Source organism: Marmota monax, unplaced genomic scaffold (genome assembly GCF_021218885.2).
Source record: "Marmota monax isolate L192 unplaced genomic scaffold, Marmota_monax_Labrador192_F-V1.1 WCK01_AAM20220418_F8-fsc00005, whole genome shotgun sequence".
In the NCBI taxonomy this organism is placed as follows: domain Eukaryota; kingdom Metazoa; phylum Chordata; class Mammalia; order Rodentia; family Sciuridae; genus Marmota; species Marmota monax.
In genome coordinates, this window is record NW_026692254.1 from 10735500 (window position 1) to 10763336 (window position 27837).

Here is a 27837-nt window from a genome sequence, read left to right on the forward strand (position 1 = left end):
TCAGGGCACTCAACCACTGAGCCACATCCCCAGCCCTATTTTGTATTTTATTTAGAGACAGGGTCTCACTGAGTTGCTTAGCACCTCACTTTTTGTAGAGTTGGGCTTTGAACCCGCAATCCTCCTGTCTTGGCCTCCCAAGCTGCTGGAATTATAGGCGTGCACCACTGCACCCATCTTGATAGACATTTGATGCCACTTCTGGACCTTCCTGACCAAATGAATATTTTTAAGAAATTTTTTGAGATATCATTTTCATCTAATAAAATACACATATCTTAGATGTTTAAATTATATTGGTAAATACATGCTCCTGTGTAATTTGTACCCCTATCAACATATCAACATTTCTAAACCCCAGAAAATTCCCAGAGAATCCCCTCACCCATGGGCCCGGGTCACCACTGTCTGATTTTCATTATGAAACTTTAATTAGTTAATTATTGATGCTGAGGAATGAACCCAGGACCTTGCACCTGCTGAGCTCATGTCCTACCACTGAATTACACACCGGCCCTTTATGTCACGTTTCTGTTGACAGTTCTGGAACATAATCTAAATGAAAACAGCATGTACTCTTTATTTCTGGCTTTCAGCTCAACTCAAAATTTGTAAGATTCAACTAGGCTGATACATGCAGTTTTTTTGTTTGTTTGATATTTAGTACTGGGGATTGAACCCAGGGGTGCTTAACCACTGAGCTACATTCCCAGCCCTTTTTATTTTGAGATATGATCTTGCTAAGTTACTGAGGCTGGCCTGGAATTTGTGATCCTTTTGCCTCAGCCTTCTGAGTCACTGGGATTATAAGTGTGCCCCACGACACCCAACTGATGAATGTAGTTCTTTCTTTTTATTGTTGAATACTAATTCATAGTTTCAATTTACTACACTTTGTTTCTTCATTGTCCTGTTGATAGTCACCTGGGGCTCTGTCCAGTTTGGGGCTTTAATGAATAAGGATTTGGGGATCATTCTTGTACAAGTTTTTCTGTGGACATGTTTTTATTACTTTTAGATAAGAATACCTAAAAAGTGAAATCATATGGTAGTGTATGTTTAACTTCAGAGGAACCCTCCAAACCAGATGGTGCATTACTTGTAATCACAAGTACTCAGGAGGCAGAGACAAGAGGATTACTGGAGCCCAGAAATTCAAGGTCAGCCTGGAAAACATAACTGAGACCCTGTCTCAAAAAATAAAAAAGAATCTGCCAAGCCCTTTTCCAAGATGGCTGTGACACTTTTACACTCCCATTAGCAGTATGTGGGGATTGTTTGTTCCACATCCTCACCAGCACAGGGTACTGCCGGTCATTTTAATGCTAACTATTCCACAGGGTGAATACTAGTATCCCATTGAGGTTAATGAAATGTGTGCTAGGGTGCACTAGTGAATTTTCAAAGAAGCTGCAAGAAACCTCCTGCACCAGTCATTCACATTTCCCTCCCTCAGTGCCACCTCTGCCTGGCATGTTGCATCAAGATCCATTGGGACCGGGGCTGGGGATGTGGCTCAAGCGGTAGCGCGCTCGCCTGGCATGCGTGCGGCCCGGGTTCGATCCTCAGCACCACGTACAAACAAAGATCCATTGGGACCAACTTTATTCAGAATTCATTTGTGACCTGGAAGTGCAAGACAAGCGCTGGCAACTCCAGCTCTTTCCTGAACAGCCCACACTCTATGGACCTGCAAACTCTTTCTGTGACAGGCAGAGTGCAGACCTCAGACTTTGCAAGCCACATGATCTTGGTCCCAACAGCTCACCTCTGCTACGGGTGTATAAAAGAGCCTTGGACAAAATGAGCAAGTGTAGCTGTGTCCCAAACCTTATTTACAAACACTTTAATTCAAATGTTAATGTCATGAATTATTCTGACATTCTGAATTATTTTGAGTTTTTCCAATCATTTAAAAATGTGAAAAACAAAGCTAGGCAGGCTGGCAGGAGGGACTTCAGAGAGGACCCCACCTAGCCTCAATGGGTGGGTCTGTAGCCTCCTAAAGCTCCAGGAAGGAGGTTGCCTGAGGATGAGGTGGAATAGATATGTTGCTTATCAAGGGGTTTAAAGACACTGAAAGGGGCAGAGGAGAGTGAGATTTAGTCTGGGAAGGTCTGTAAATGCCAGATTTTCACTCTGCACAGCCCCTCCCCACCCACAGACAACTCCTAAGCTCCATGATTATGGGACTTCTTATTTGTCCTCATTTCCAGCCCTCACTGACCTCTATTGCTGACTCTTCCCTGTCCTGCCTGGTCCTGTGGAGTCATCAGAACACCCATCAGCTTTGGTTCACCTTCACCTTGGCCACTTCCCCAACTTGTGCCAGTCCCACACCCAGCCCAAGGACCTGGGGTGGGGGCCTGACAGGAGTGGCCTCTTGATGGGAGGTAGTGGCTTGCAGAAAGAGTACTGCCTCAGAGCTCTTCGCTCAGGAAGTGTGGAATCTGCAGCCAGAGCAGGTTAGCTCTGAGGGGACAACTGGAGGCAGGGTAGCCAGTGAGAAATCTTGCAGGAACAACGGCTGAGGGTAGGAGGAACATACCAAATGTGGAACATCATTAATTGGAGGCCCTAGGCTTCCTCTTGGGAGGACTGGCAGCTGGTACAGGTTCTTTGGTAGTTTGCGGGGAGGTGAGCCCATGGGGCTGGATGTGGCTGACACCTGATTTGGGAGCAAATAGGAAACTTACTAGTTTCCTAAGAAAAGACCTGGAGCTCTTCTGGGTGTGGGGGGAGCTTGAGAGGACAATAGGATAAGGTGTGGAAGAAGACAGGGGGAGTGAGGCCTGCACCACATGCTTCCACCAGGGAGGTGACCATCAAGTGTACAGGGCATAACCTTTCACACTTGTTCCCATTTGATTGCCATAAAGAGCTTTTCTAACAAATAAAAAAAAAAGAGCTTTTTTCCAGGCCCTATGTGGTCTTGGAGCCCCCCAGTTGCACCCACCCTGAGGTTCAACCACTGTACTGACCTCTAAGAGCCTAGATATTTGCTTGGAATTTTATGCTTCAGAATCACACAGGAAGTACTCTTTCACACTGAGTCTGTCACCCAGAATTATTCATTGGTTCTTGGAGGTAGTTGTTGCTCTAGACAACTCCTCTCCCCTGGTCCTCTGCCTGGGCATGGAACTGGGGCAGAGAGACTTGGGAAAGTAGCCAGGGTGAAGATGGACACTGGACCAAAGCTGATGGGTATTCTGGTGTGTCAGACTCCACAGGACCAAGTAGGTCATGGAAAAGTCAGCAACAAAGTTCAGTTAGAGCAAGAAATGAGAAGTCCCTAATCAAGGAACTTGGGAGCTGCCTGTGGGCAGGGAAGGGCTGTTCAGAATAGATCATTCTCATGGCTCTATGAATACGCCACAATATATGCCACCCTTCAGTGGTGATGGACATTTGCATAATTTCTACTTTAGGGCAGTTCTGAATGGACCTGTCATGAGCATTTTTGTACATGCCTTTGTGTAGACCTAAGTATTCATTTCTGTCACAGGGAGCTATTTGTTTAGATGTAATGAATATTGCCTGTTTCTCAAGTGCTTATACCAACATATAAGGAGTTTTGTTGATGTAAAGACTAAAAAGGTTGAGATGCACAGTTAGTGGATCAGAATTGAAGACAGGAATGCCCCCAATGAACCTCAAGGGTTCACAGATATCCCAGAATTTCCAACTGACATCTGTACTGAATTCTGCAGCATTTGCTGTAGGATTTCGATATGATACATCATGATGGCAATAACAAGAAAATGTCAACTTTGTAAGTCTGGATAACAGAAGAGGGAGGTGCTCTTTAAAAATTTTTTTTCAATGCTGAGGATGGAATCCAGCCTCATGAATGCTAGAAGAATACTCTACCACTAAGCTGTACCCACAGCCCATTCATCTACCATGAACTATTGTAGATACAGACTGAGTAAGGACACCAAGGATAGAGGCATGAGAGCTGTTCAAGACTAAGACTAGGCAGGTGGTGCTGAAGCTAGAATCAGACAGGCAGTCAGTATAGATAGGTAAATCGAGTCAGGTCAGGTCAAGGAGGCCAATTTTGAGTGAGTCTGGGAAATTGGAGACTGTACCCTGAGGGATTGAAATGTTAATTCCTTCAGAACCTTTTCCCTACACTTATCAAGAACCTCCCCCTGCTCCAACCTGTTGCCAAGGTAACCTGTCCCAGGAATTGCCCCTCCCTACAGGGAGTTATAAAGTTGTTAATTAATATGTCCTTGGCAGCACCATCCTGCCCTTCCCCCTTCAGCCCCCCTGTTTCCCACCTTTTGGCCATCCCACCAAGCAGTCCTGGGTCTAGTCCTGGGCCTAGTCACATATGCAGGAGGGAGAAAGGGGAAGAAGGCAGGAGAACAAAGGAAGCCTAGGACATATAAAAATGGCAGAACACTTCACTTCTTGGGATACCAGGATACCAGCTGTGGACCCCCTCCCTCTCCCTCCCTGGAGAAGTCTATGTTACCCCTTTTTAAATAAACCCTGCTTCATATGCTTGCCTCAGTGTGCTTCTCTAATGTTCAAACTTCAGCATGCGGGCTGGGGATATAGCTCAGTTGGTAGAGTGCTTGCCTTGCATGCACAAGGCCCTGGGTTCAATCCGTAGCACCACACACACACACACATACACACACACACACACCAAAAAAAAAAAAAGAAAGAAAAGAAAAAACTTCAACATGTGAAGAAGTAGAACTTGTAACCAGTGGTATCAGTGCTATGGTTTGAATGTTCATCTTCTCCAAAACTCATGTTGAAACTTAATTGCTAAAATAATGGTATTGGGTGGTAGAATCTTCAAGAAGTGTTTAGGCCATGAAGGCTCCACCATTGTGTATAGGTTTAATGCCTTAATAAAATGGTTTTCCTGAATGGGCTTTTTCCAGTTGGTTCTTCTACCCTCTTCCATGTGAGGAAGCCTGTAAAGCGCCATTTTGAAAGAAAAGAATGGTCCCATCAGACATAGCCCTGGACCTTAGAATTTCCAGCTTCAAAAACTGTGAGCCAATAAATTTTTCTTTTAAATTAGTTTTCCTCAAGTATTCTGTTATATCAGTGTCAGGTGGATGAAGGTGACTTAGGAACAAAGAACCAAGTAGCCCAAATGTGTGCACAAAAGAAACACCAATCAGGCATCTACGGAACCGCCTGTCCATCAGCGGGGTCTCCTGGCCAATCCTGGATCTTAGCCAGCTACCTCCAACCAACCTCAGTAGACTCTAAAACCCCTTTTCCTGTCCCAAGCCCTCCCTTCCTGCCCAAGCGCAATAAAAATTCCAGTCCTATGGAGTTTTGTGTGCTTCTTCTCAAACCCTCTTCTTACTCTCCCTGTCTGAGAGTTCCATCCGGGAGTGAAATCTCAATAAAGCCTCCTTCAGTGGCCTTTTAAATCTTCCTCCTTTTGGTCACCGCTGCCTGACATTACAATTAGCACAACTGACAGAAGCAAGACCAAGCTGAATGGGTAGTAAGGACAACCCAGAGGAGGATGTAGAGGAGGCAGAGGTTTCTATTGATGTTGCATGAGGGTCATATATAGTTCCTAGATGATAGTGATTCAGGCTTTAAGAGTGTTGAATGTCAAGGAGCCCTGAGCGATAGCAGAAGGCTGCCAGCATGAATGTGTTCCCACATTGGGGAATACCAGGAAGTCTAGCTGAGCTCCAGGGCATCCTCTGAGAAACTGATGTAACTCCATTTTTGAGAAACCAGCTTCTACTTCAAGGCCTGTCCAGAGGGAGGAGGCCTGACCCTTGTCCTTGGAAAAACCCACAGAAGGCTCCTAGGCACATACTCACCCTGCTGAGTTGTTTAACAGGAGGGATCTGCAGCACCAGGTGTCCTTGACTCAGTTATGCTAGATGAAGACCCCTAGCAACCCCCTAGCAACCACCAATCAACATGAGACAGGGAAAATATCTGAAATGCCAAGTGGACCCTCCCAGTAGTTTTGGTGATTGATAACATGATTAGGCCACCCTGCAGTTTAGCATATAAGCTCTTGCAACCCCTCACGGCCTAAACCAATCAGTTCAAATGTATCCACCACTTGAACTAACCAATCACCCTTACCCAACTTGTTCCCACCAGTGAATGTGCTGCTAATCAATATTAAGAGTTGTTGTTTGATTTTCCTGCGGTATGAAATGATTTATTGTGTGATGTTGTGACGTATAGAGTATCCCAAAAAAACCTATAAATCCTTGCTGAACTAAGGGTCAGGACTCACTCCTCCAGACCACTGCCTCAGAAATAGTTGTGAGTCCAGGCTCGAGCTTGCAATAAAGACTCTTGTGTGATTGCATCGGATTCAGCTCCTAGAGGTCTACTGGGGTCCCACGAATCTGGCATTACACCTCCAGGGGCAGAAAGTCCCTGTCCTACTTAGGCAGAATTTTAGTTAGCAAGAGAGTTGTTGGTAGGAGTAAGCAAGGTGGAACCCCAATATCAGGACCTCTAGGCAAGAACCAGGTGACCACAATTTGGGGAAAAGGAGAAGGAAGGGATGCTGAGCCAAAATCAGGCCCAGCATGGGGGAAAGGGAAGATGGTGTCAGGAGGATGCTTTTGTGACCACGTACTCAAGATGCCTCAGTTTTGCACGTTGACAAACCCAACTTTATTTCTCCCCCAAAGGATGATCAAACGAGAGAACTTAAGTTCTGTAGCAAGTCTCAGGAGATACCAGTTTGTAAACACAAGACAAATATTCTTTTTATTTGTGGTGTGGCATACCCAATCTCCACAGAGGCATTGGTTGTTCCTAACAACCCCATGGATCGATTCACCCAGAGTCAACAGCAGTGTGGAAGACTTTTTGGAAACTCTGAGTCAGGAAGGAGTGTTGGATATATTGAAGAGACTTTCCATCCAGCCAGCGAGGAACAGCCTCTTACTCCCTGCTCAGGACTGTGCTTCAGGGAATGTGAAGAATTAGTCATTTTCCAAAACCCTTTTCCCAGGCTCTTCCTATTGCTAAAAAAACTTCTATCCAGCTATTGTGCCTTAGGGTTTTGCTCTTGAATGTGTAGGCCTAGGGCCCAGGGCCTGGTGGAAATGTAGAATCACCCCACTTTAGTGATACCAAATTGGAACTTTCTTTCAGAGGAGACCCCCCAGGTGGTTCTTGGCACCTTACAAGTTTAAGAATTGCCATTTGAGGCACTTTGTGGGACAGAATGGAGCTAGGTCTCCTGGAATCTTGTCCATTCCTCAAGAAGACTTGAGGAGTGTAGGTTTTTACCCTGGTGTTCTTATGGGGTTTTTATACAGCAAGCTTCCTAAAAGCCCTCTTGGAAATTTTCCCATCTCCTTCTAGTCTCTCTTTTCCCCAGTCCCCATCTGACTTTGTGTTTCCTGTGGAAGTAAACCTGGAGTTGGTGTAGGAGAGCAAGTGTCTGACACAAGATGACTATCACTGCTCACTTGATGGAAGCAGTGGCCTGGTGTCCCCTATTCCCTCTCCCTCTGCTGTGTTCAGTCTGGGCTCAGCCAAAGAGAGGTCCAGGGCCTCACTTGCTACTGTTTCTCCTTGGGGTAACATCTGGGAAGCAGCAGACTCAGGCAGGATGAATGTGTTTCCTTGCTTCCTTGGGAGGAGCCATGTGAGCATACTCACCACTCACACTCAGTGCAGTCAGTTCCTGGAGACAGTGTCTTCCAAGGGGACTTCCACAGGAGCATGGACACCCATTTTACCTTAATTCAAGCCATGTGGAGAGAGGGAGAGAGTCTCAGTGTGTACTTAAAATGTATCCTCTGGACAGATAATTTAACAGCCAGGTCTATCAGAGGACTAGAGACTTCCCCTCAATGCAGTCGCAGCAGGTTCAACACTGAAAGCCCTGATTGTCTAGATGACAATTTCATCCAAGCCCCATCTCACAAGAGCCAGAGTGGTGATGTGCAGAGGCACAATTTAGAAACTGATGTGACTCCATTTTTGAAAAACCAGCTTCTACCTCAGAGCAAAGCCTGTCCAAGGGGTGGGGGGGAGTGACCCTTGTCCTTGGAAAACCCACAGAGCTTTCCTAGGCAGGTAGCCACCCTGCTGAGTTTTTGTCTGTGAATAACGGGAGAGACCTGCAGCACCAGGTGTCCCTGACTCAGTTATGCTAGTTCCTGAAAAGATCAAAGAATGTTTGGGGCCTAATGCCTGACCATGAAGACCTATAGCAACCCCCTAGCAACCACCAATTGGCGTGAGACAAGGAAGATACCTGGAATGCCAAGTGACCCCCCACCAATAGTTTCGTAATTGATAACATGTTAAGAAACCATGCAGTTTAGCACGTACACCCCTCGTGGGTTAACCAATCAGTTCAAATGTATCCACCTCTTGAACTCACCCATCACCCTTACCCTACTTGTTCCCACCAGTGAATGTGCTAATCAATGTTAAGAATTGTTGTTTGATTTTCCCGAGGTATGAAATGATTTGTTGGGTGATGTTGTGACACATACAGTATCCCTCCAAAACCTCTAAAATCTCACTGAACAAAGGACTGGGACTCACTCCTCAGGACCGCTGCATGGGAAATGGTTGTGAGTCCAAGCTCAAGCTTGCAATAAAGACTCTTGTGTGATTGCATCGGATTCGGCTCCTGGAGGTCTATTGGGGTCCCATGAATCTGGTATAACACAATCATTTCAGAACTAGTGATCCTTAGGTCCATGTTACAAGTTTGGCCTTGAAGCCCAGCTGAACCTGAGAGGGTGTCCCACTCTTAACACCAAAAGCCCTAGTGTGAGAACTGTGAAAGTCCATAGAACATTTTTTTCTAAGTTGCTGAGACTGGCTTTCAACTCTAAATCTTCTCCAATTAGTTTTGATTACTGGCATGCACCACCATGCCTGCTTGGCTTTTCCATCATACATTTAATAACATTCCTACTAGAACTACTCTCACCCTTGGTTAGAAAAGCTTGTGGGTTGGGGAGGAGGGCAGAGATTCTCAAATTAGCACAGTAAAAAGAATCCCTTGGAGGTGCCCCTTAGGAGCTGCAATTTGGATTTAAGAGTTTGGGGAGGGCTGGGGATATAGCTCAGTTGGTAGTGTGCTTTCCTTGCATGCACAAGGCCTTGGGTTCAATTCCCAGCACCACAAAAATAAATAAATAAATAACCCCCAAAACTTTTGGGGAAAATAATTGTAACAAGCCTTATGATGGTGTGTGTGTGTGTGTGTGTGTGTGTGTTGCTAGGGACTGAACCCAGAGCCTGCCTTAGGCCAGATAGGTGCTCTATCACTAGACTACACTCCTAGCTCTTTTAAAATTTTATTTTGAGAATGGGGCTCATTAAATTGCCCAGGCTGTCATCAACCAGTAATCCCAAATAGTTGGGATTATAAGTGTGTGCACCACCACATCCAGCAGTCCCATGGGGAGTTCTTATCAGTTATTTGGAAAACTTGCTTACATAGTACCTGCTCTTTTGTATGCTGGGTCCTGGAAGGCTTACTACATTGCTATCCTATATTATATTACAATACTTAAATGACATTCTTTTTTCGTGGTGCACTGAGGTACACAGTTTAGGTTTATCCTGTGTTGGTGATGCTAGTTTGGATCACTTCATAAGGCTGGAGCCTGGCATATCTTTCCATTATTGTAAAGCACCTTTTCCTTTTATAGATAATAGTAATAGCGCCAGTTACCAGTGATGAGTCCTGCGTCCCCACATGTTGAAGTTTGAACATTAGAGAAGCATGCTGAGGCAAGCATATAAAGCAGGGTTTATTTAAAAGGGATAACATAGACTTCTCCCTCAAGGGAGAAGGGGGCCATAGCTGGTACCCTGGTATCCCAAAAGTGAGGTGTTCTGCCCTTTTTATATGTCCTAGGCTTCCTTCATTCTCCTGCCTTTTCCCCCCTTATCTTTCTCCTTTGTGCATATGTGAGTAAGCCCAGGACTAGGCCCAGGACTGTTTGGTGAGATGGCCAAAAGGTGGGAAACAGGTGGGCTGAAGGGGGAAAGGCAGGATAGAATATCCAAGGACACATTAACAACCTTATAGCTTTAGGGAGGGGTAATTCCTGGGACAGGTTACCTTGGCAACAGGTTGGAGCTGGAGGAGGGTTCTTGATAAGTGTAGGGGAAGGGTTCTAAAGAAATTAACATTTCAATCCCTCAGGGTACAGTTTCCAACTTCCCAGACTCACTCAAAATTGGCCTCCTTGACCTGACCTGACTCGATTTACCTATCTATACTGACTGCCTGTCTGATTCTGGATTCAGTAGGGTGTTCATTCAGGCAGTATACTAGATGGATATTCTACTACAGCCTTTGCTCAAAACTGCTAGCATCTACTTTGGCATTTATTTGGTGCTATAGAAAGGAGCTTCTTTCCTTCTTTCTCACTCCCATTTATCACTCTGGTCCCTCGAATTATTGTTTAACACAAATGTATTAAAATACATTAATGTCATTGTTTACGGACCCTAGTGGAGGAAGGGACCCAACTCTACCATGTCATTCCAGCTGGTGGTCTTTATTCTACCAAGCTTTATAATTACCAACTTCTCAGCTGGCTTGGTGGCACACACCTGTAATCCCAGTGGCTCAGGAGACTGAGACAGAAGGATCATGAGTTCAAAGCCAGCCTCAGCAATGGTGAGGCACTAAGCAACTCAGTGAGACCCTGTCTCTAAACAAAATATACAAAATATGACTGGGGATGTTGCTTAGTGGTTGAGTGGCCCTGAGTTCAATCCCCAGTAACTTCCCTCCCCCCAAAAATAATTACCAACCTCTCAAAAGATGATGCATTTGTTATTTTATTCCCATTTCCTGAAAGGCCTGGTCTGTGTTCATTTGCAAACACTTAATTGACTGGCACAGAGCAGCCAGCAATGTTGCCAGGATCCCAGAATCTTAGCCCTCTGCACCTGCCTTCTCACCTAGGACTGGTGATATCCCCAAGCCATTCATTCAACCTTTTTTTTTTTAAATATATTTTTAGCTGTTAATAGACATTTATTTTATTCATTTATTTTTAATGTGGTGCTGAGGATTGAACCCAGTGCCCCATACATGCTAGGCAAATGCTCCACCACTGAGCCCCAGCCCCAGCACCATCAACCTTTTATTTTGAAGACTGAATCCAGGGACACTTTACCACTGAGCTACATCCCCACCCCCTTTTTTTAAAAAAAAAAAATTTAGCTGCAGTTGGACACAATATCTTTATTTTATTTGTTTATTTTTATGTGGTGCTGAGGATGGAACCCAGGGTCTCATGCGTGCTGGGTGAGCACTCTACTGCTGAGCTACACCCCAACCCCAGCCCCACCCCTTTTTATGTTTTATTTTGACACAGGTTCTCACTAATATGCCGAGGCTGGCCTTAAACCTATGGTCCTACTGCCTCAGCCTCCAAGTCACTGGGATTATAGGCCTGCACCATCTCCTCCAGCTAGCCAGGATGTTTTTGAACCCCTGTAATGTAGGAGGAGGAGTAAAGGAGTTTGTGATGTTCTCTCCAGATGGAAACTTAACTTCAGAGGAGAGTCTCCCACAAACCCAACATATCCCTTTGTTATTTATTTTGTTGTTCTGGGGATGGAACCCTGGGCTTCCTGCATGCTAGGCAAGTGCTCTACCCACAGTTTGGCCTGTCATCCCCTCCCCCCCTTTTTTTAAGTAATTGACTTTTTAAAAAAAATATATTTATATTTATTTATTTATTTTAGGTGTAGATGGACACAACACAATGTCTTTATTTTTATGTGGTGCTGAGGATCGAACCCGGGTCCTGCCCATGCTAGGCAGGCACTCTACCGCTGAGCCACAATCCCAGCCCGACTTTTTTTTATACCTTTATTTTGTTTATTTATTTTTATGTAGTGCTGCGGATTGAACCCAAGGCCTCGAATGTGCTAGGTGAGCACTCTACCACTGAGCCACAACCCTAGCCCACATCATCCCTTTTTAATGAATGAATTTTTTAAAAAATAGGTCTTCCAGAAGAGCATGGAGGTAATACCTGTAATCCCAGTAAATTAGGGGAGAGAAAAGGGTGAGGCAGAAGGGTCACAAATTCAAGCCCAATCTGGGCAACATAGCTCACCTGCCTCAAAATAAAAAATAAAAAGAGCTGGGAATATAGCTCATGGATAAAACACCCCTGAGTTCTATCCCTGGTACTGCAACAACAACAACAAAAACAACAAAAATAAACAAAAGTCAAATGATCTTCCAAAAGGAGAAGAGATTATAAAGAGCCACTTTGTGATAGGGGACTCAAGTTGCCTCATGATCTTCTCTTAATTCCAAGATGAACAGGTACGCTGGCCTGGCCACAGCTCTGAGTCCAGGCTATCAAGAGAGTAGAGTATGTACTACTGGGTGGCACAAGATTCTGCCCCAGGAAAGAAGAGTTTAGGCCATGATTCTGGAGAGGTTCCAGAAAACTTGGAGTCAAATTGATAGGAACATGGGTTTTACTCAAAGCTTTTTGCTTGGAGGTGCAATTCTACTTTCCAGCTTTATATAAAATGAAAGCAGAGCCTGGTTTCTTTCCATCTGGTGTGTTCTGAAGTTCTATAATATTGTTAAAATGGAAGATGAGAGCCAGATTCCTCACCACATTTCTGCTCTCCATCTCTGATCTGAATCTGCCTGTAGGTTTTATCGGGGAGGCACAATCTTTTCCTTTTTCCATGTTGGTTTTCTAGGTAGACGTTCTGTGAATTAGATAAGCCAAAGTCAGATCCCCAAGACAAAAACAAATTTATTAGCATATGAATTGTACTTAAATGAGAGAGTACCCAGAGATTGTTGCCAAAAGCTTGGTTCTTGTCCCCAATGCCAATCCAATAAGGAGGACATGGTTTGGAGAAAAGGTAAACAAGGTTTATTGCTTTGCTAGCAAAGGAGAAAAACAGGGGATTCCTGTTCCAAAGGCTGTGATTCTCCCATCAGCAGGAACAGGGAGCTTTTATTAAAGAGGTGACCCAAAGGAACATCATCAGGAACAGGGGGTTTTTAAAGAGGTGATTCAGAGAAAATGAGATTAGGGGAAATACCAGGAAAAGTTACCAGGGAAAAGAAGATCAGAGAAGATCAGGGAAAATAGTAGGGGAAAAAAATCAGGGAGGAGAACAGGGAAAAGAAGGTTGGGAAAAAGAAAAGAAAAAAAAATGTAAGTTTCAAAGCCACGAGGGATATAGTCAAAGCATCATGTGAACCCCTGTTTTATTAATTTGGGAGATAGTCATTTCTGAGATCTTCTGGTACCATCCCCAAAGTCTGGGATTTCTTCCTTCCTATGGTGGGTATATACTTAGGGACAGATAACTCTGCCTAGGATGGGAAAGAAAGGTAATCCTCTTTCCCATAGAGATTAGGGAGGAAAAGGGAGAGAGGAAAAGAAAGAAACATGTGCATTTTAAAAATAAATTGCGGGCTGTGGTTGTGGCTCAGTGGTAGAGCACCTGCATCCCACATGTGAGGCAAGGGGTTCGATCCTCCACACTACATAAAAATAAATAAATAAAGGTATTGTGTCCATTTACAATTAAAAAATAAATAAAAATAAGTTGCTGTGGCGAGCAGCAAGAGTAGATTATGTAGATTACTCCTGTAACCTACCACCAGGAGTAGATTACAGGCATGCACTACCATGACCGGCCGGCCAGAAAATATCTTTGTAGTTTTTTTTTTTTTTTTTTTTTCTGTCTTTGAAGCTTCTCTGGCAATCTATTCTCCAGAGTGGTACAGTGGTCATGAGGCACAATCATTTTTATGACCTCTCCTGAGATGCCATGTTCCCTTTCAGAGAGATTATGTCAGCTCCCCAACTTCCACCCTTGTCTGGACCCCTGACAGTTCTCACATCAGTGACTAAAATTTGGTCTGTTGGCTTCAGAATCCCTAGGATATAGTGCATGAGTGAATTCAGAATAGGTACCGAAGACTTGTCCCTGGAGAAGACTTGAAGCTGGCAGTGGACTCAGGTAAGGTAATTTTGGAAGCATTACACCAAAAAATAAATAAATAAATAAATAAAAATAAATAAAATGTACCTGGGTAACAGTTGTTCACTTTATGCTTTAAATTAGACCTTGCTGCTCCTGCCACTGTAACTTATTCTTAAAATGGACATGTTTCATTCTTTTCCTCTCCCTAATAACAGGGAAATAGGATTACCTTTCTTCCCCATTCTAGGCAGAGTTATCTGTCCTTGAGCACACACCCAAGACAGGAAAAAAGTAACTCAGACTTTGGGAATGGCACCAGAATATCTCAGAAATGACTATCTCCCAAATTAATAAGCAAATTACAACTCTGGACAGAACATGTGGAATGTAGCCTTTGAATTGCCTCTCTAAAAGCCCCCTGTTCCCCTTGATAGGGAGAATCACAGCTTCTGGGACAGGGGTCCCTCGTGTTTCTTCTTTGTTAGCAAAGCAATAAAACTTTATTTCTCAAAAATGTGCCCTTGTTATTGGATTAACATCCGGGACAAGGACCAAGCTTTCAGTAACACCTGGACTTTCTTCTTTTTCACTGCTAGGATAGAACCTTGGATTGCCCACATTCTAGGCACATACTCCACCACTGATCCACATCCCCAGCCCTGCACCTGAATTTTTGTGACATCTCTTGTGGGCTATCTTTACCTTGGTGAAATTCAGGAAGCTTTACAATCTCTTCAGCCTCAGACCACCAGGAGTAAACTTTGTAACCCATTGCAGTGAGGGAGAACATCCCAAGAATAAAAGAAAAGGCAGAGGGGTTGTGGCTCAATGGTAGAGTGCTTGCCTAGCATGCATGAGGCACTGGATTCGATACTCAGCACCACATAAATGTAAAATAAAGATACTGTGTCTACCTAAAACTAAAAAACAAATATTAAAAAAAAAAAGACAGAGATCTAATGAGTTTTGGGAAGGGTGGAGTTCAGGTTTACACGAGATGAGCTATTTGTAAAGGGCCAGCAGGTCTGGTCTGCAAAGTGGACCCAGCTCTGATTCCTTGGAGACCACAGCAGTTGCCAGAAGCTGAAGCTTTATCCCAGGTTGAAATGGAAGAGACAGGCAGGGACGGAGCCCCTCTGTCCAGATGAAACAGAGAGCTAAATTTCTTCAAGCTGAGAATAGAAACTATTCCTTCTGCATGAGCATAGCCAGTTTAGCCAGCTAAAACTGACATGTTCTCTGGCAGTTAAATATACATGTGTATAACACTGACTTTTGTTTCTGTAAATTGTAACTGCTTCTGTGGAACTATCTTCTGTGGGATCTGTGGAGAAGCAATCTGGCTGCTTCTCTCCAGTTTGATCAAATTGCATAAAATTAATTTTTCCTTCTTCCATTGTTTGCCTATTTCTTATGTGAGTGGGTGAGCGAATTTTGCCAGGCAGGTTCCCTTGGTTTGGCTGCCTGTAATAATAGGGGGTGTTTCCTTTTTCCTGTTACAACGTCAGAGGGCAAAGTGCTGGTCTGTGGTTTGGGGAGCAGGTCTTCTCAGTGTGGATCCTGAGGTTGTGATGACACATGATGGTATCCCCAGTGTGCACTTAAGGGAAATAATGTCTCTCTTTCACTTGCAACTGGTTCTGTTTTTGTCAGCCAGGTCTGAATTGGCGGGAAGATTTACATTCTCAGTGTAGATTAATCTTCCTTCCTTCCTTTTTTCCTCCCTCTCCCCCTCCCTGTATGGCTATTGGGGATTGAACCCAAGGGTACTTTACCACTTATCTACACCCTAGTCCTTTTTATTTTTTATTTTTGAGACAGGCTCTGGCTAAATTGATCAGACTGGCCTGGAACTTGATATCCTCCTGCCCCAGCCTCCCAAGTAGTTGGGGATACAGGCGTGTGTGGCTTGTAAACCGATTTTTACTTTCTTAGATGGTATTTTTAGAGCCAATCCCTCTCCAACTCAAGAGATGGGGCCAACCAGGCTTTGAGAGCTGTCAAGCTAACACTGTTTCCCTTAACATTTGCCAGGCCTCAGCCACAACCCAGCACCCAGGTCACTCCCAGAGGAGGACAGCTGGTGACCTTGTGTAGAAATGGAGTTTCTGGGCCCCAGAAACTCCAATATGTCTGGGCACAGCAGGACCCCTCTCCTGGATTGATGAGCTAGCAGCAGTTCTTCAGCTCCCTCTAGTCGCCTCTCACTTTTGATCCATCGAGGCAAATCTCAGCTCTTGGGAGGTAGGTCGCCTCAGCTTCCAATACACCAGCTTTCTCATTTAGGAAACAGGATACCTTTTGCCCTTCTGAGTTAAAACCCCTCCTGGAGGCCCTTCTGAGTTAAAACCCCTCCGGGCCCTGCGAGGTCTCTTCCCGCAGCGCGGCCCCGCCCCCTAGGGCCCGCCCCTCCCCGTGTCCCGCCCCCGGCCAGGCTGGGCCTCTCTCGGCGGCGCGGTCCCGCCCCCACGCGGCGCGCAGGCGCGGCCCCTGTTAGCCAGCCAACGCCGCAGTCCTGGGCGCCAGAGCCGCTGCAGCATCTTTGGTGTCAGCTTCTCCTCTCTGGTCTTCTCTTCCACCTCCTCTTCGGCCGGCGCGATGGCGAAGCCACTGACCGACAGCGAGAGGCGGAAGCAGATCAGTGTGCGCGGCCTGGCGGGGTTGGGCGACGTGGCGGAGGTGCGGAAGAGCTTCAACCGGCATCTGCACTTCACTCTGGTCAAGGACCGCAACGTGGCCACGCCTCGCGACTACTTCTTCGCGCTAGCCCACACCGTGCGCGACCACCTGGTCGGCCGCTGGATCCGTACCCAGCAGCACTATTACGAGCGTGACCCCAAGGTGAGGCGGCTCGCCCTCTCGGCTCCGAGGCCGAGACCTCCTGCCCCGGTCGCGTAGGTGGGGCGGGGTCGCGACTGCCTGGCTGTGCTCCCTGCCGCGCTGCTGGCTCCCCCTCACCCCAAAGGGCATCCCGTTGCTGGCATCCTTCTCTGAAGACGCGTGTAGGCGTCGATATCGATATTGGTCTAGGGAGGGCGACCACTTCCCGGTTAACCCCAGCTCCGGTGCACCCATCTCCCGCAGCCCTTCGCTGATCCGCGCCCTCGCCTCCCACGGTGGATGGCTTTGGGCGGGGGTCAGCCTCCGGTGAACCGTTCCCCGCTCTCTGCACAGCTTGGGCTGAGCAGATTCCGGCTGTCGCCTGGAATCCTTGGACGTCGGGACACTGGAGGCCTGGGGCTTGTTAGCATTGGGCGGAGATCGTGAGACCTTTCCGCTAGGAGCCGGCGCCTTGCAGGGTTCCGATGTTCCCTGCAGAACCTGTGGCCGAGATCATGGTGGAATTTTCCGCCTGGGTTTTTAGCCGGGCTCTTCTTGAGTGATGGCTGCAGGGTCTGTGCTTTCTTTCTGGCCTCCTCCCCCACTCTCCACTCTTTTTGTTTTTCTGCAGCAATGAGTGGGAGAAAAGGGTACAGGAACCAGGCCTGGTAGTTTTATGGATTGGAAGGGGGTGAGGTCAGTAATCAGCAGGGAATTGTGGGGCTTTTCTTGGCAAGGGTGATTAGGAGAAAATCATTTTGTTTCCTGATTAAAGCAGGACTGGTCCCAAGCTCAGAGATGGATTCCTGGGAGAAGGCTCCGTCTTTGAAGTTCCCACAAAAAAATTGAAAAATTTTGCTTGGCGGGGGTGGGGGTGCTGGGGTTGTGGCTCAGTGGTAGAGCGCTCGCCTAGCACTTGTGAGGCCCTGGTTCAGTCCTCAGCACCCCATAAAAAATAAAATAAAGGTGTTGTACCCAGCTACAACTAAAAAATAATTTTTTAAAAATTTTTTTCTTGGATTCACATAGATTGTTTTAGTAATTGTTACTTTTTATATTTTGCAAAAATTAACTTGCAATTAGAAAAATACAAAATCGTTAAAGAAAGTTATTGATAGCCCTAATTCTTAACCATGTTAAATGTAGTTTTATGCTCTTCCAGATTTTGTCCTATCCCTAAGTATACATACACATTATTTTTAAAAGCACAATTTTGTGGCTTTTCTGTTTCATTCATAAACAATTGTAACTTTTTCATCGGAAACAGTTTTCCAAGTCAGTAAATGCTTACTTCCTGGTTTTCAGTGTCATGGGTGCATCATAATCTTGGACAGCCGTCCTCTGTTGCCAGTTTTTTTTTTTTTTTTTTTTTTTGTTGTTGTTTGTTTTTACCATGAAGAGTTTTGTCTTTCCTATACTAAGGTAGGGTGAAAATTGTTGAAAAAAAGACACTAGCAGGCTTGAGGCAAATTTGCAAAGATTTGATTTGCAGTAGACACCTGGAAACTGGACAGGTGCTTTGTTGATGGTATTGTAGGATATATTTGTAGGACATTAAGATATATTTAATAATTGTTAACAGTGAGATTGATTGGTTTTCAAAATTGATTTCTCTTATAAAATACAGATGGTAAAAAAGACAGATATGTTAGAAATCCATTTGAGCCTCTTCAGTATTTAGTGTGCAAGACAGCTTAGAAAGAAGTGGCACCAAATGACTAAAACAGGTTATTACAACAAGGGCTTGGGATGACTGCCAGGAAAGCTGGCCAAGAGGCAGTGGCTCCCCCAGAATTCTCTGCCAGTGGGAGAGCTGTGGTATGCAACATTTTTATTGTCCAAGCAGTGGATGACAAAGGTACAGTTTTGCTTGCACATTCAAGGGCATGTCCCAGGAACTGGATGACACCTTAGAGTTCCTGCTAGAGTTTTTGCATATAATTGTATCCTAGAGAGGCCAGTCAGTGATGGTCCCAGGGATTAAGGAAATGACCTTCATGAGTAAAATTAGTTTCTCCAACAACATATTGCCTGCTCCTTGGTGAGAGGTCTGTGGCTGTAGGTGGAAACCTTTTTTCTTTAAAGAAACCACACAGCCCGTAAACAGAAGTCTTTGCCTGTTCTGGATAGAAAGTCCATTTAAAAGTGGAAAGTTGAAGTTTAAGTGCTTCTCTGGCTAATTCATGATGAAAATAAGCTCATCATCTTTTTTCTCAGCCGGTAATGCCAGAAACAATAATCTGCCAGAGCCTTCGAGAGGAAATGGGCTTCCAATAAAAAAAACCTTAGAGCTATAACCCAAGCCCTAGAAATTGCCTCAGGGACTGGTACCAGCACATCCTAGACTGTGATATGACATTATGTTTAATAAAATATAATGCTTATATTTATTATTTTTGTCTTTGAAAATATGTTAAGTCCTTATGATTACTGGAGAAAAAAATTAGGAAACACAGATGAGCCAGTAGGAAAAAAATAATATTAATACCTAGTAGTAACATTGTAAGTGTTAAATATTTTGTATTCTCTATATTTTTTTTCTTTACTTATTTTTATTACATACAATAGTGTAGTATTGAATCTATTGTTTTGTGACTTTAGTGCTTCATTTTAAGTAATAGAAACTTGGAGTGCCCAGGGTGCTTAGTTATCATATCTGATAGGGAACAGCCATGAGCGATGGGAACATGAAGGTAAGGGGATAAATTCTATAACTATACCTACTATGCTGTCCTCCTCATGATTTATTTATTTTAAAGAATTTAAACTTTATTTTTCTTTCTTTTTTCCTTCCTTCCTTTCTGGGATTGAACCCGGGGCCTTGTGCATGCAAGGCAAGCACTTTACCAGCTGAGCTATATCCCCAGCCCAGGTAAATTATTTTAAAAAACAATTTACCTGCCTGGATTCAGTCAATAGGATATGCTACATGCCTCAGTAAACAACCTATTATTTACAGGAGAAGTGCTGGCCCAAAAGCTGATAAGAATGCAAGTTACCCTAAAGCAGGGGTGGCTTTTGTGATTTTTTTTTTAAACATATATTTTTAGTTGTAGATGGATATAATACCTTTATTTTGTTAATTTAGTTTTAAGTGGTGCTGGTGAGCAGTGCTTCACATTTGCAAGGTAAGTGGTCTACCCCTTAACTACAACCCCAGCTCTTTTTGTGATCTTTAGACTGACCAGATTACAGAACTGAGGAGAGAGAAAACAATTAGAAGCACCCCCTACCCAACCATAAAAAAGTTCCAATTAGAACTGCTCAGTGGGCCAAAGTGATCCGGAGTTGCCTTGGATATTTAGCATGTCATTATAATAGGAGATCATGCACAATGGAGACTTGGAAGTTTAACATAAACCTGTTGTGAGTCACAAGTCAAGAGGTGGACATGAGGTGGACTCTCGGGAAGATTCCCTGGAACCCCCTATTGGGTTCCAGGGAATCAAGAGAGCAGGAGGGGCATGCTGTCCCTCTCTTGTTTGAGAGTGTCTCCTTTTCCCCTTTTCCCCTCTCTCCTAATAAGCTTGCTACCTAAGTTGCAAGGTGTTTCTGAAATCTTTCCAGCATGATTGCAAGAATCCATGAGAGAGGACGTTCCTTGTCTGTCCCGTTCCCAGCGATTTAAACACTCAAGGGTTACTTTAGGGGAACTGGGCTGCGTGAAATAACTACACAAGAGACAGAAATACCTTTTTATTTGGGGGTGCTGTGACAGCTCCTCTGACCTTAAGGATCCACAGAAAGAGAGAGAGAGAGAGAGAGAGAGAGAGAGAGAGAGAGAGAGAGAGAGAGAGAGCTGACCCCTTTTATTGAGGAGAAGCCATTCAAATGAGGCAAGGGGTCAGGTTTCAGGGGGCTGAGTCTAGCTTCATGATATCTGCTGTCAGCAGGATGACTGACTTCTAGGTAGGCCACACCCAAGGGCACAGTAAGAGAAGGGGACATACAAAGGGCGTTTCCATGGAACATTCTATCCCAAACAGGGCAAGGGGAAATATCACAAAGGAACAGGTGAGAGTAGCTGGACCCATGGGGATGTAGGAAGGCACACCCATGCACGAAGACCATTTGCATTTTCTCAACCCTAAAAATTGGGGCTACTGTCTGTTTTACATAGGCAACCAGATCACAGGGTGACCGACAATGCCACACCAATCAGAAGGGGAGACAAACGCTGGTCATGTACTATGTCAGCCTCCCCACACCTGTCACTTTGGCTCCATGAATGGCCTCATTCTGCAACATAGTCATTTCATGGATTCTCTAAAATTGGCAAGGTCAAGAGTGAAGTCTGGACTCAAACTATAGTGCCTGGGACTCCACTCAACCCAGGGACTGGAAGAGTTGGGTGGTAAGGGAGGGTTGCACATGAATCTGTACTACTTATACAAAAAATTTTCCTTTTGTGGTGTTGAAGATTGAACTTAGGTCCTTGTATGTGTTAGGTAAACACCCAAGCACCAAGTTATACCCCAAGGCCCCAAACTCATTTCAGTCCTGGCTTTACCACTCAGTCTGTCACTGTGGGTATGGCCTCAGTTTTTTCTTCTTTAAATGAAGGGAGAATCTATTTCTGAGATTTCTTGCCATTCCAACATGTTAAAATTTGTTTTTTATAAGGTGTTTCGGGCTGGGGATGTGGCTCAAGTGGTAGGTAGCATGCTCGCCTAGCATGCGTGAGGCACTGGGTTCGATTCTCAGCACCACATAAAAATAAAATAAAGATATTGTGTCCACCTAAAAACAAAACAAAAACTAAAAAAAAAGTTTCAATTTTATTTAGATATTCTGTCTCCATGAAGAATTTGAGTATGTTTAAGCAAGGTGTCATGCAAAAAGTTCCAACTAATAAAAGGCTTCAGATAGAATGTTGGGGTGGGACAGTAGGGGATGGAGAATGGGCTAAATTCAGGTGCAAGGTTAGGACCCAAAATACAGATCCTAAGTTCTGGTCCCCAAAGAATGAAAGATCATTCCTAGTTTTGGGAGTCACAGATCTTTGTTGTCCAATCTGTGTGTGCTTTCCATGGGTTTACATAAAGCTGACCACATCAGTGTCAGGTTACTATGGCTTTTTTCTGTAAGCTTATGACCTGACTGCAATTAAGGAAAAGCAGTTCTATATGGGGCCCAAACTTTTGTCTTTTAAATATTTATTTTTTTTTTAAATTTTTAGTTATAGATGGGCACAATACTTTTATTAATTTTTATGTAGTGCTGAAGATCAAATCGGTGCTTCATACATGCTAGGCAAATGCTCTACCAACTGAACTACAACTCTGGCTCAAATATACATATATATATGTATATGTATATATACACACACACACATAATTTTTTTTTTTTTTGGTGCTGGGGATTATATCAGTGCGAAGCAAGCACTCTACTAACTGAGCTGTATCCCCAGTGCCTGCCCAAATATTCCTAATAAAAGAATCACAATGAATACAATTACTCTTTATGGTCTGGCTGTAACCAGATGCTTTAAAGGAGGATAATTCTGGGCAGTGTTTTGCAGCCTTGCCTGCTCTGATCCCCATTTCTGGGATTTTGTTTTAGCTAGCCAGTAGTGAGAACAGCTGCTGGAGTCTTTCTGACACTCCCAGTCATTCTGCTGTATTTCCACTTGGGTGTGTGTAGTTGACCTTGTATTCCATGGGCAGGCTTCCCGGGCAGCAGATAACTTAATTATTTTCTCTGGCCTGAAGCTGATGGTGGGCAGCTGTTCTGTGTTGCTGTTCACCCTGATAGCTGGCCAAGTGGAAGGGAGGGTTTGGCCATCATTTGTCTACCAATGTGTGTGTACCACAAATTTCTTAGAAGACAGTCTGTCCTCTGCTGTTACAAGCTATAATGGCTAGTTTTATGTGTCACCTTGGCTGGGACACAGTGCCCAAATATGAACATAATTACAAATATTTCTGTGAAGGGGGTTTTTGGATGACATTAACACTTTATATCAATGGACTTTTTTATTTAAAAAAGATTTTAACTTAATACATTAAAGTTGTACATATTTTTGGGAAACCATGTGATATTTCAGTTCATGTCTATATTGTGTGATGTTATATGATCGGGGTCAGCATATCTTGCCAAACTTCATTTCGTTGTAGTGAAAACATTCAAAATCTAGTTTTTTGGAAATATTCAGCGTATTGTCATTAGTTCCCTACTGTGCAATACAACACTAGAACTTAACTTTCCTAGCCATCTGAAACATACCGGGGTGGGGGTTTGGGGCTGGGGTTGTGGCTCAGTGGTAGAGTGCTTGCCTAGCAGGCCCTGGGTTCAATCCTCAGCACCACATAAAAATAAATAAGTAAAATAAAGGTATTATGTCCAACTACAACTAAAAAGTAATTTTTTAAAAAATACTACCTATTGACCGACCTTTCCCCATTTCTTCCTCCCTAGAATCTAATATTCTGTTTGCAACTTCTATGAGAAGTTTAGATTCCATATATGAGTGAGATTGTGTGGTGTTTGTCTCTTTGTGCCTGGCTTATTTCATTCAACAGAAGGTCCTTCAGTTCTGTTCAGATTGTTGGAGATAACAGGATTTTATTCTCTCTCTCTCTCTCTCTGTGTGTGTGTGTGTGTGTGTGTGTTTTCAGTACTGGAGATTGGGCCCAGGGCCTGCACACTAGGCAAATGTTCTACCACTGAGCTACATCTCTTACCCCACATTATCCCTTTTATGGCTGAATAATGTTCCATTGTGTATATACATCACATTTTCTCTATCTTGGCTACTGTGAATAGTACTTCAGTAAACATGGGAGGCAGATGTCTCTTTGAAATACTCTGTAAATCAGTGGGTTTTTTTTTTTTTTTTGGGAGGGGCAGGTAACTGGAGATTGAACTCAAGGGCACTCCACCACTGAGCTTATGTTTAAGTAACTCTTATTTTACCAAATAATGGCTTCAAAGCACAAGAACAGTGATCTTGGGGATTTGGATATGTGAAACAGAAGAAGTAAAGTTCTTCTCTTAAGTGAAAATTGTTGGTTTAGGAAAGAAAACATTATATGCTAAGGTTGCTAAAATCTACAGGACCATAAGATATCTTTGAGAGAGGACACTTTCACATAGCTTTCATTAAAATATATTTATTATTAAATAACAATATTATTTTTCTTTTGTTGATGTTCATCTCTTAGTATGCTTCATTTATAAATTAAATTTTATTATAGATTATACATTTATGAAAAAACATAGTAAATGTAGTTTTATATCCTTTATCTGAATGGCTTGGGACCAGAAGGGTTGCAGATTTCAGAATTTTTCAGATTTTGGAATATTTGTATAATTTGCCATTTGAGCATCTCTTATCCAAAAATTATCAGATGAGGGATGCTCAGCCTGTGAAATATTTGGTACTGTCCATAGTTTCAGGTTTCCACTGGAGTGTTTGAATGTATACCCCTCAGAAAAGTGGGGATACTGTACATAGGAAAAAGGAAATTATTGTGTATGAACCCTTAATTCAGTAGTTTCTCAGGCAGTTGAGTTCTAGCTGAGCCCAGTATGTTTTCACATTTGTTATAAATACCCACAGTCTTCTTTGTGGGTGGGAAGGTAGACTGCTATGGAAACCCCATAAAATAATAAGTTGGTTCAAGTGTAGTGTAAATAAAGTCCAAGGTGATGAAAAGTCAGCAAGAAGCAATGGACTATGAGTCATGGGAATGGGAGTTTTACCCACAGTAACTGTGAGGACTTGTTAATTACATTGCAATGTTTTTGTGATTTTAGGGATGCTGGAATTTGGATAGTAATTTAGAAGCCATATGTTCAAATGATTAAAAAAGTAAAAACAGGTTATCAACTGGGTGCAATAGCACATAATTCCAGCTATTTGGAAGGCTGAGGCAGAAGGATCAAAAGTTGGAGGCCAGGGCTGGGTTTGTAGCTCAGTAGTTGGGTACTTGCCTTGCATGTGGAAGGCACCACATAAAAATAAAATAAAGGTATTATGTCCATCTACAACTAAAAAAAAAAACCTATATATAAAAAGTTGGAGGCCAGCTTGGGCAATATAGTGAGACCCTGTCTCAAAAAAATTAAAAGGGCTGGGAATGTAGTTTAGTGATAGAGTACCACTGGGATCGATTCCCATGATACAAAAACAAAAGACCAAAAGGCCAAAAACAAAACAAAAAAAGGCCATCAAAGACTGAACTCTGTTTTTTTAAGCATGGAACCACATACCCAGTTCTTTTATTTATGTTTTTATTTCTTTTTTTTTTTTTTTTTTTTAGAGAGAGGAGAGGGGGAGAGAGAGAGAGAGGGAATTTATTTATTTATTTTTAGTTTTTCGGCGGACACAACATCTTTGTTTGTATGTGGTGCTGAGGATCGAACCCGGGCCGCACGCATGCCAGACGAGCGCGCTACCGCTTGAGCCACATCCCGAGCCCCTATGTTTTTATTTCAAAACAGGTCCTCACCAAGTTGCTGAGGTTGACTTTGAACTTGTGGTCCTCTTGCCTCAGCCTTCTGAACTTTTGGGAAGTGCCACTGTGCCCAGCTTGATGTTTTATTCACTTGCACACTCCCAGTCCAGTCCTTTTTTTTAAAAAAAAAAAAAAAAAAAAACAACTTTTTTTTTTAGCTCAAGTCACCCCCCTACACACACACACACACACACACACACGTGCTGGCCTCAAACTCATAGGCCACCATGCTGGCTCACTTTCTTTTTTCAGGAATACAAATTATGCCAAAGTTAGGTGTCTTTTGTCTTCCATGTTGATTGTCTTTTCTCTACCTTTTCCTTCAATTTTTCAGCCATGTTTTGTTTTGGCTTTGCCCTCATTCCGTGGTATCTTCCTTTAGTGGTGTTTTTTCTCCCTTTTTTTGTTTTGTTTTGTTTTGACTTTACCTTGTGATGCTTTGATGTATGAATACATGGTATCTGTCTCCTTCAACATTTATCAAGTCTTTATGACAAAATCATTCAAAATCCTTTCTAACTTTTTGCAATGTACATTCTGCTCCCTATCTTTTGGTTTTCAGTGGTTTTATTGACATATTTCTTTTATTTACATATTTCCTGTGACTGGTACATGATAGAGTGCATAGGTGTAGGGACAAACAAAAGGCTTCCCTTTGCCCTCTGAAGATTCACAGGGGTGAACTGACAATAGACAGATTATATGGGAGAATAAACAAATATATTAATGTGCTCAGGGGAAAAATTAGACGTATGCAAAGTGTATTTTTACAAAGTGTAGATTTTCCTTTCAGAGGAAAGGGCAGAAAATTGAAACTTAAATACCCTTTCATAGGGCATAGGGCGAAAAGTGGGGATATAGGCAATTTTTAGAGGAATAACAACTGATTTTTAAGGGGATTCAAAGGATAGCCCAGTTTTAAGGGGAATTCATTGGAGAACATACAGAAGCCTTGGATATAGCTGGTTTGGCTTGCAGAACAGACAGTGGTTTGTAAATGATGACCTTTGGAATCTGAAGTGACCAAGACAGAGGACATTGGTATGTGAAAAAAGTCTGTCCAGGTATATTGACAGACTGCAGTCCCCTGAGACTGTTTAGTGTTTTCTGGTTAACAAAATTTCAGAGGATGAAGATTGAAGATGACTCTATTTCTCCTTTGGAAGATCTGATCACATAATGCTGCTCCTTGGACTGGGATAGAGAGAAACAAGGGGAGGTGATGGGGACCTTGATTCTGAGATGGATTCTGAGGCTTCTCAGCATGTCCATAGAGTGTGTGTATGTGAAATATATATATGGGTTTGAACTCAGGAGCCCTTTACCAATGAGCTAAATCCCCAGTCCTTTGTATTAGACAGGGTCTTACTAAGTTGCTAAGGCTGTCCTTGAACTTGCAACCCTCCTGCCTCAGCCTACCAAGTTACTGAGACTATAGGTGGGTACCACTGTGCCTACATGGGATATCATTTTCTGAGCCCCAACATATGAGGTTTTGGAACCCTATTTGGGGTCCAGTAGCACTACATATGATAGTAGTCCTGGTTAAAGCACCTCATTTTTTTTTTTTTTTTTTTTTTTTTTTAGTAGAAATTGAACTCAAGGGTGTTCAACCACAGAAACACATTGCCAGCACTTTTAATTTGAGACAGGGTCTCACTAAGTTGCTTACAGCCTTACTAAGTTGCCAAGGCTCACTTTGAACCTCCCTGTGGTCCTCCTGTGCTGGGATTAAAGTTGTGAACCGCCAGGCCTGGCCTAAATCACCTCATTTAACGCAAGCTAGCATTTATGAGCCCCTAAACCAGCCACTAGGCAGCAGGCAGAAACCAGACTTCTGGGTTGTGGTATGACTTAGTTATAGAGCACTTGCCTAGCATGTGCAAGGCCCACAAGTTCCATACCCAGCAAAATTGACTTCTGCCTTATGGAAATGGATGCGTTCATTCAGACACCTAGCATCTATTGATTGTGCTGATGTTTATCAAGAACTGTATGTGTGTTTCAAAACCTGTGCTCAGGAATTCTCTCTTTTTTGGTGGGGGTGGGGGTGGGGTATTGTGGATTGAACTCAGGGCTATTGAACCACTGAGCCACATCCCCAGCTCTGTTTTTGTATTTTATTTAGAGACAGGGTTTCACTGAGTTGCTTAGGGCCTCACCATTGCTGAGGCTGGTTTGAACTCAGGACCCTCCTCCTTTGCCTCCCAAACTGGGATTACAGGTGTGTGCCACTGTGCTGGCTAGTAATTCTCTTTTGTTTATTGTTGATTTACATTTTGGATATGGGGGTCTTACTATGTCACCCAGATAGGCCTCAAACTCCTGGGCTCAAGTACCCCTCTTGCCTCAGCCTCCCGAGTAACTAGAACTACAGGTGCCAGCCACCATGTCCAGCTACATTTAATACTTGAAAATATTTTCCCTACTTTGTAGAGTTGTTTTATCCTATGTTAGAAAAGTGAAGACATAATTTTGCCCATGGGCACACAGCTGGTGAGAGGCCAACCTCTTCTCAGCCTGGATCTGCCCAGTTTTGGGGAGCCTTGTTCTCAAGTATAAGGCTTAACCCACACATCAGGAAAAGTCAGTTTATTTTCACTGGAAACTCAAGAGT

At 43.5% G+C, this 27837-nt stretch overlaps 1 protein-coding gene across 1 annotated transcript in view; it reads left to right on the plus strand.

Annotated features, from left to right (window-relative positions):
* Positions 1-16425: 16425 nt before the first annotated feature.
* The window catches only part of Pygb (glycogen phosphorylase B), a 42029-nt gene continuing 30617 nt past the window's right edge, over positions 16426-27837 (plus strand). The window contains exon 1 of the mRNA XM_046435406.2: positions 16426-16782. Coding sequence (XP_046291362.1) covers positions 16540-16782 — 243 coding nt within the window. The 5' untranslated portion in view covers positions 16426-16539. The remainder of the gene's footprint in view (positions 16783-27837) is intronic.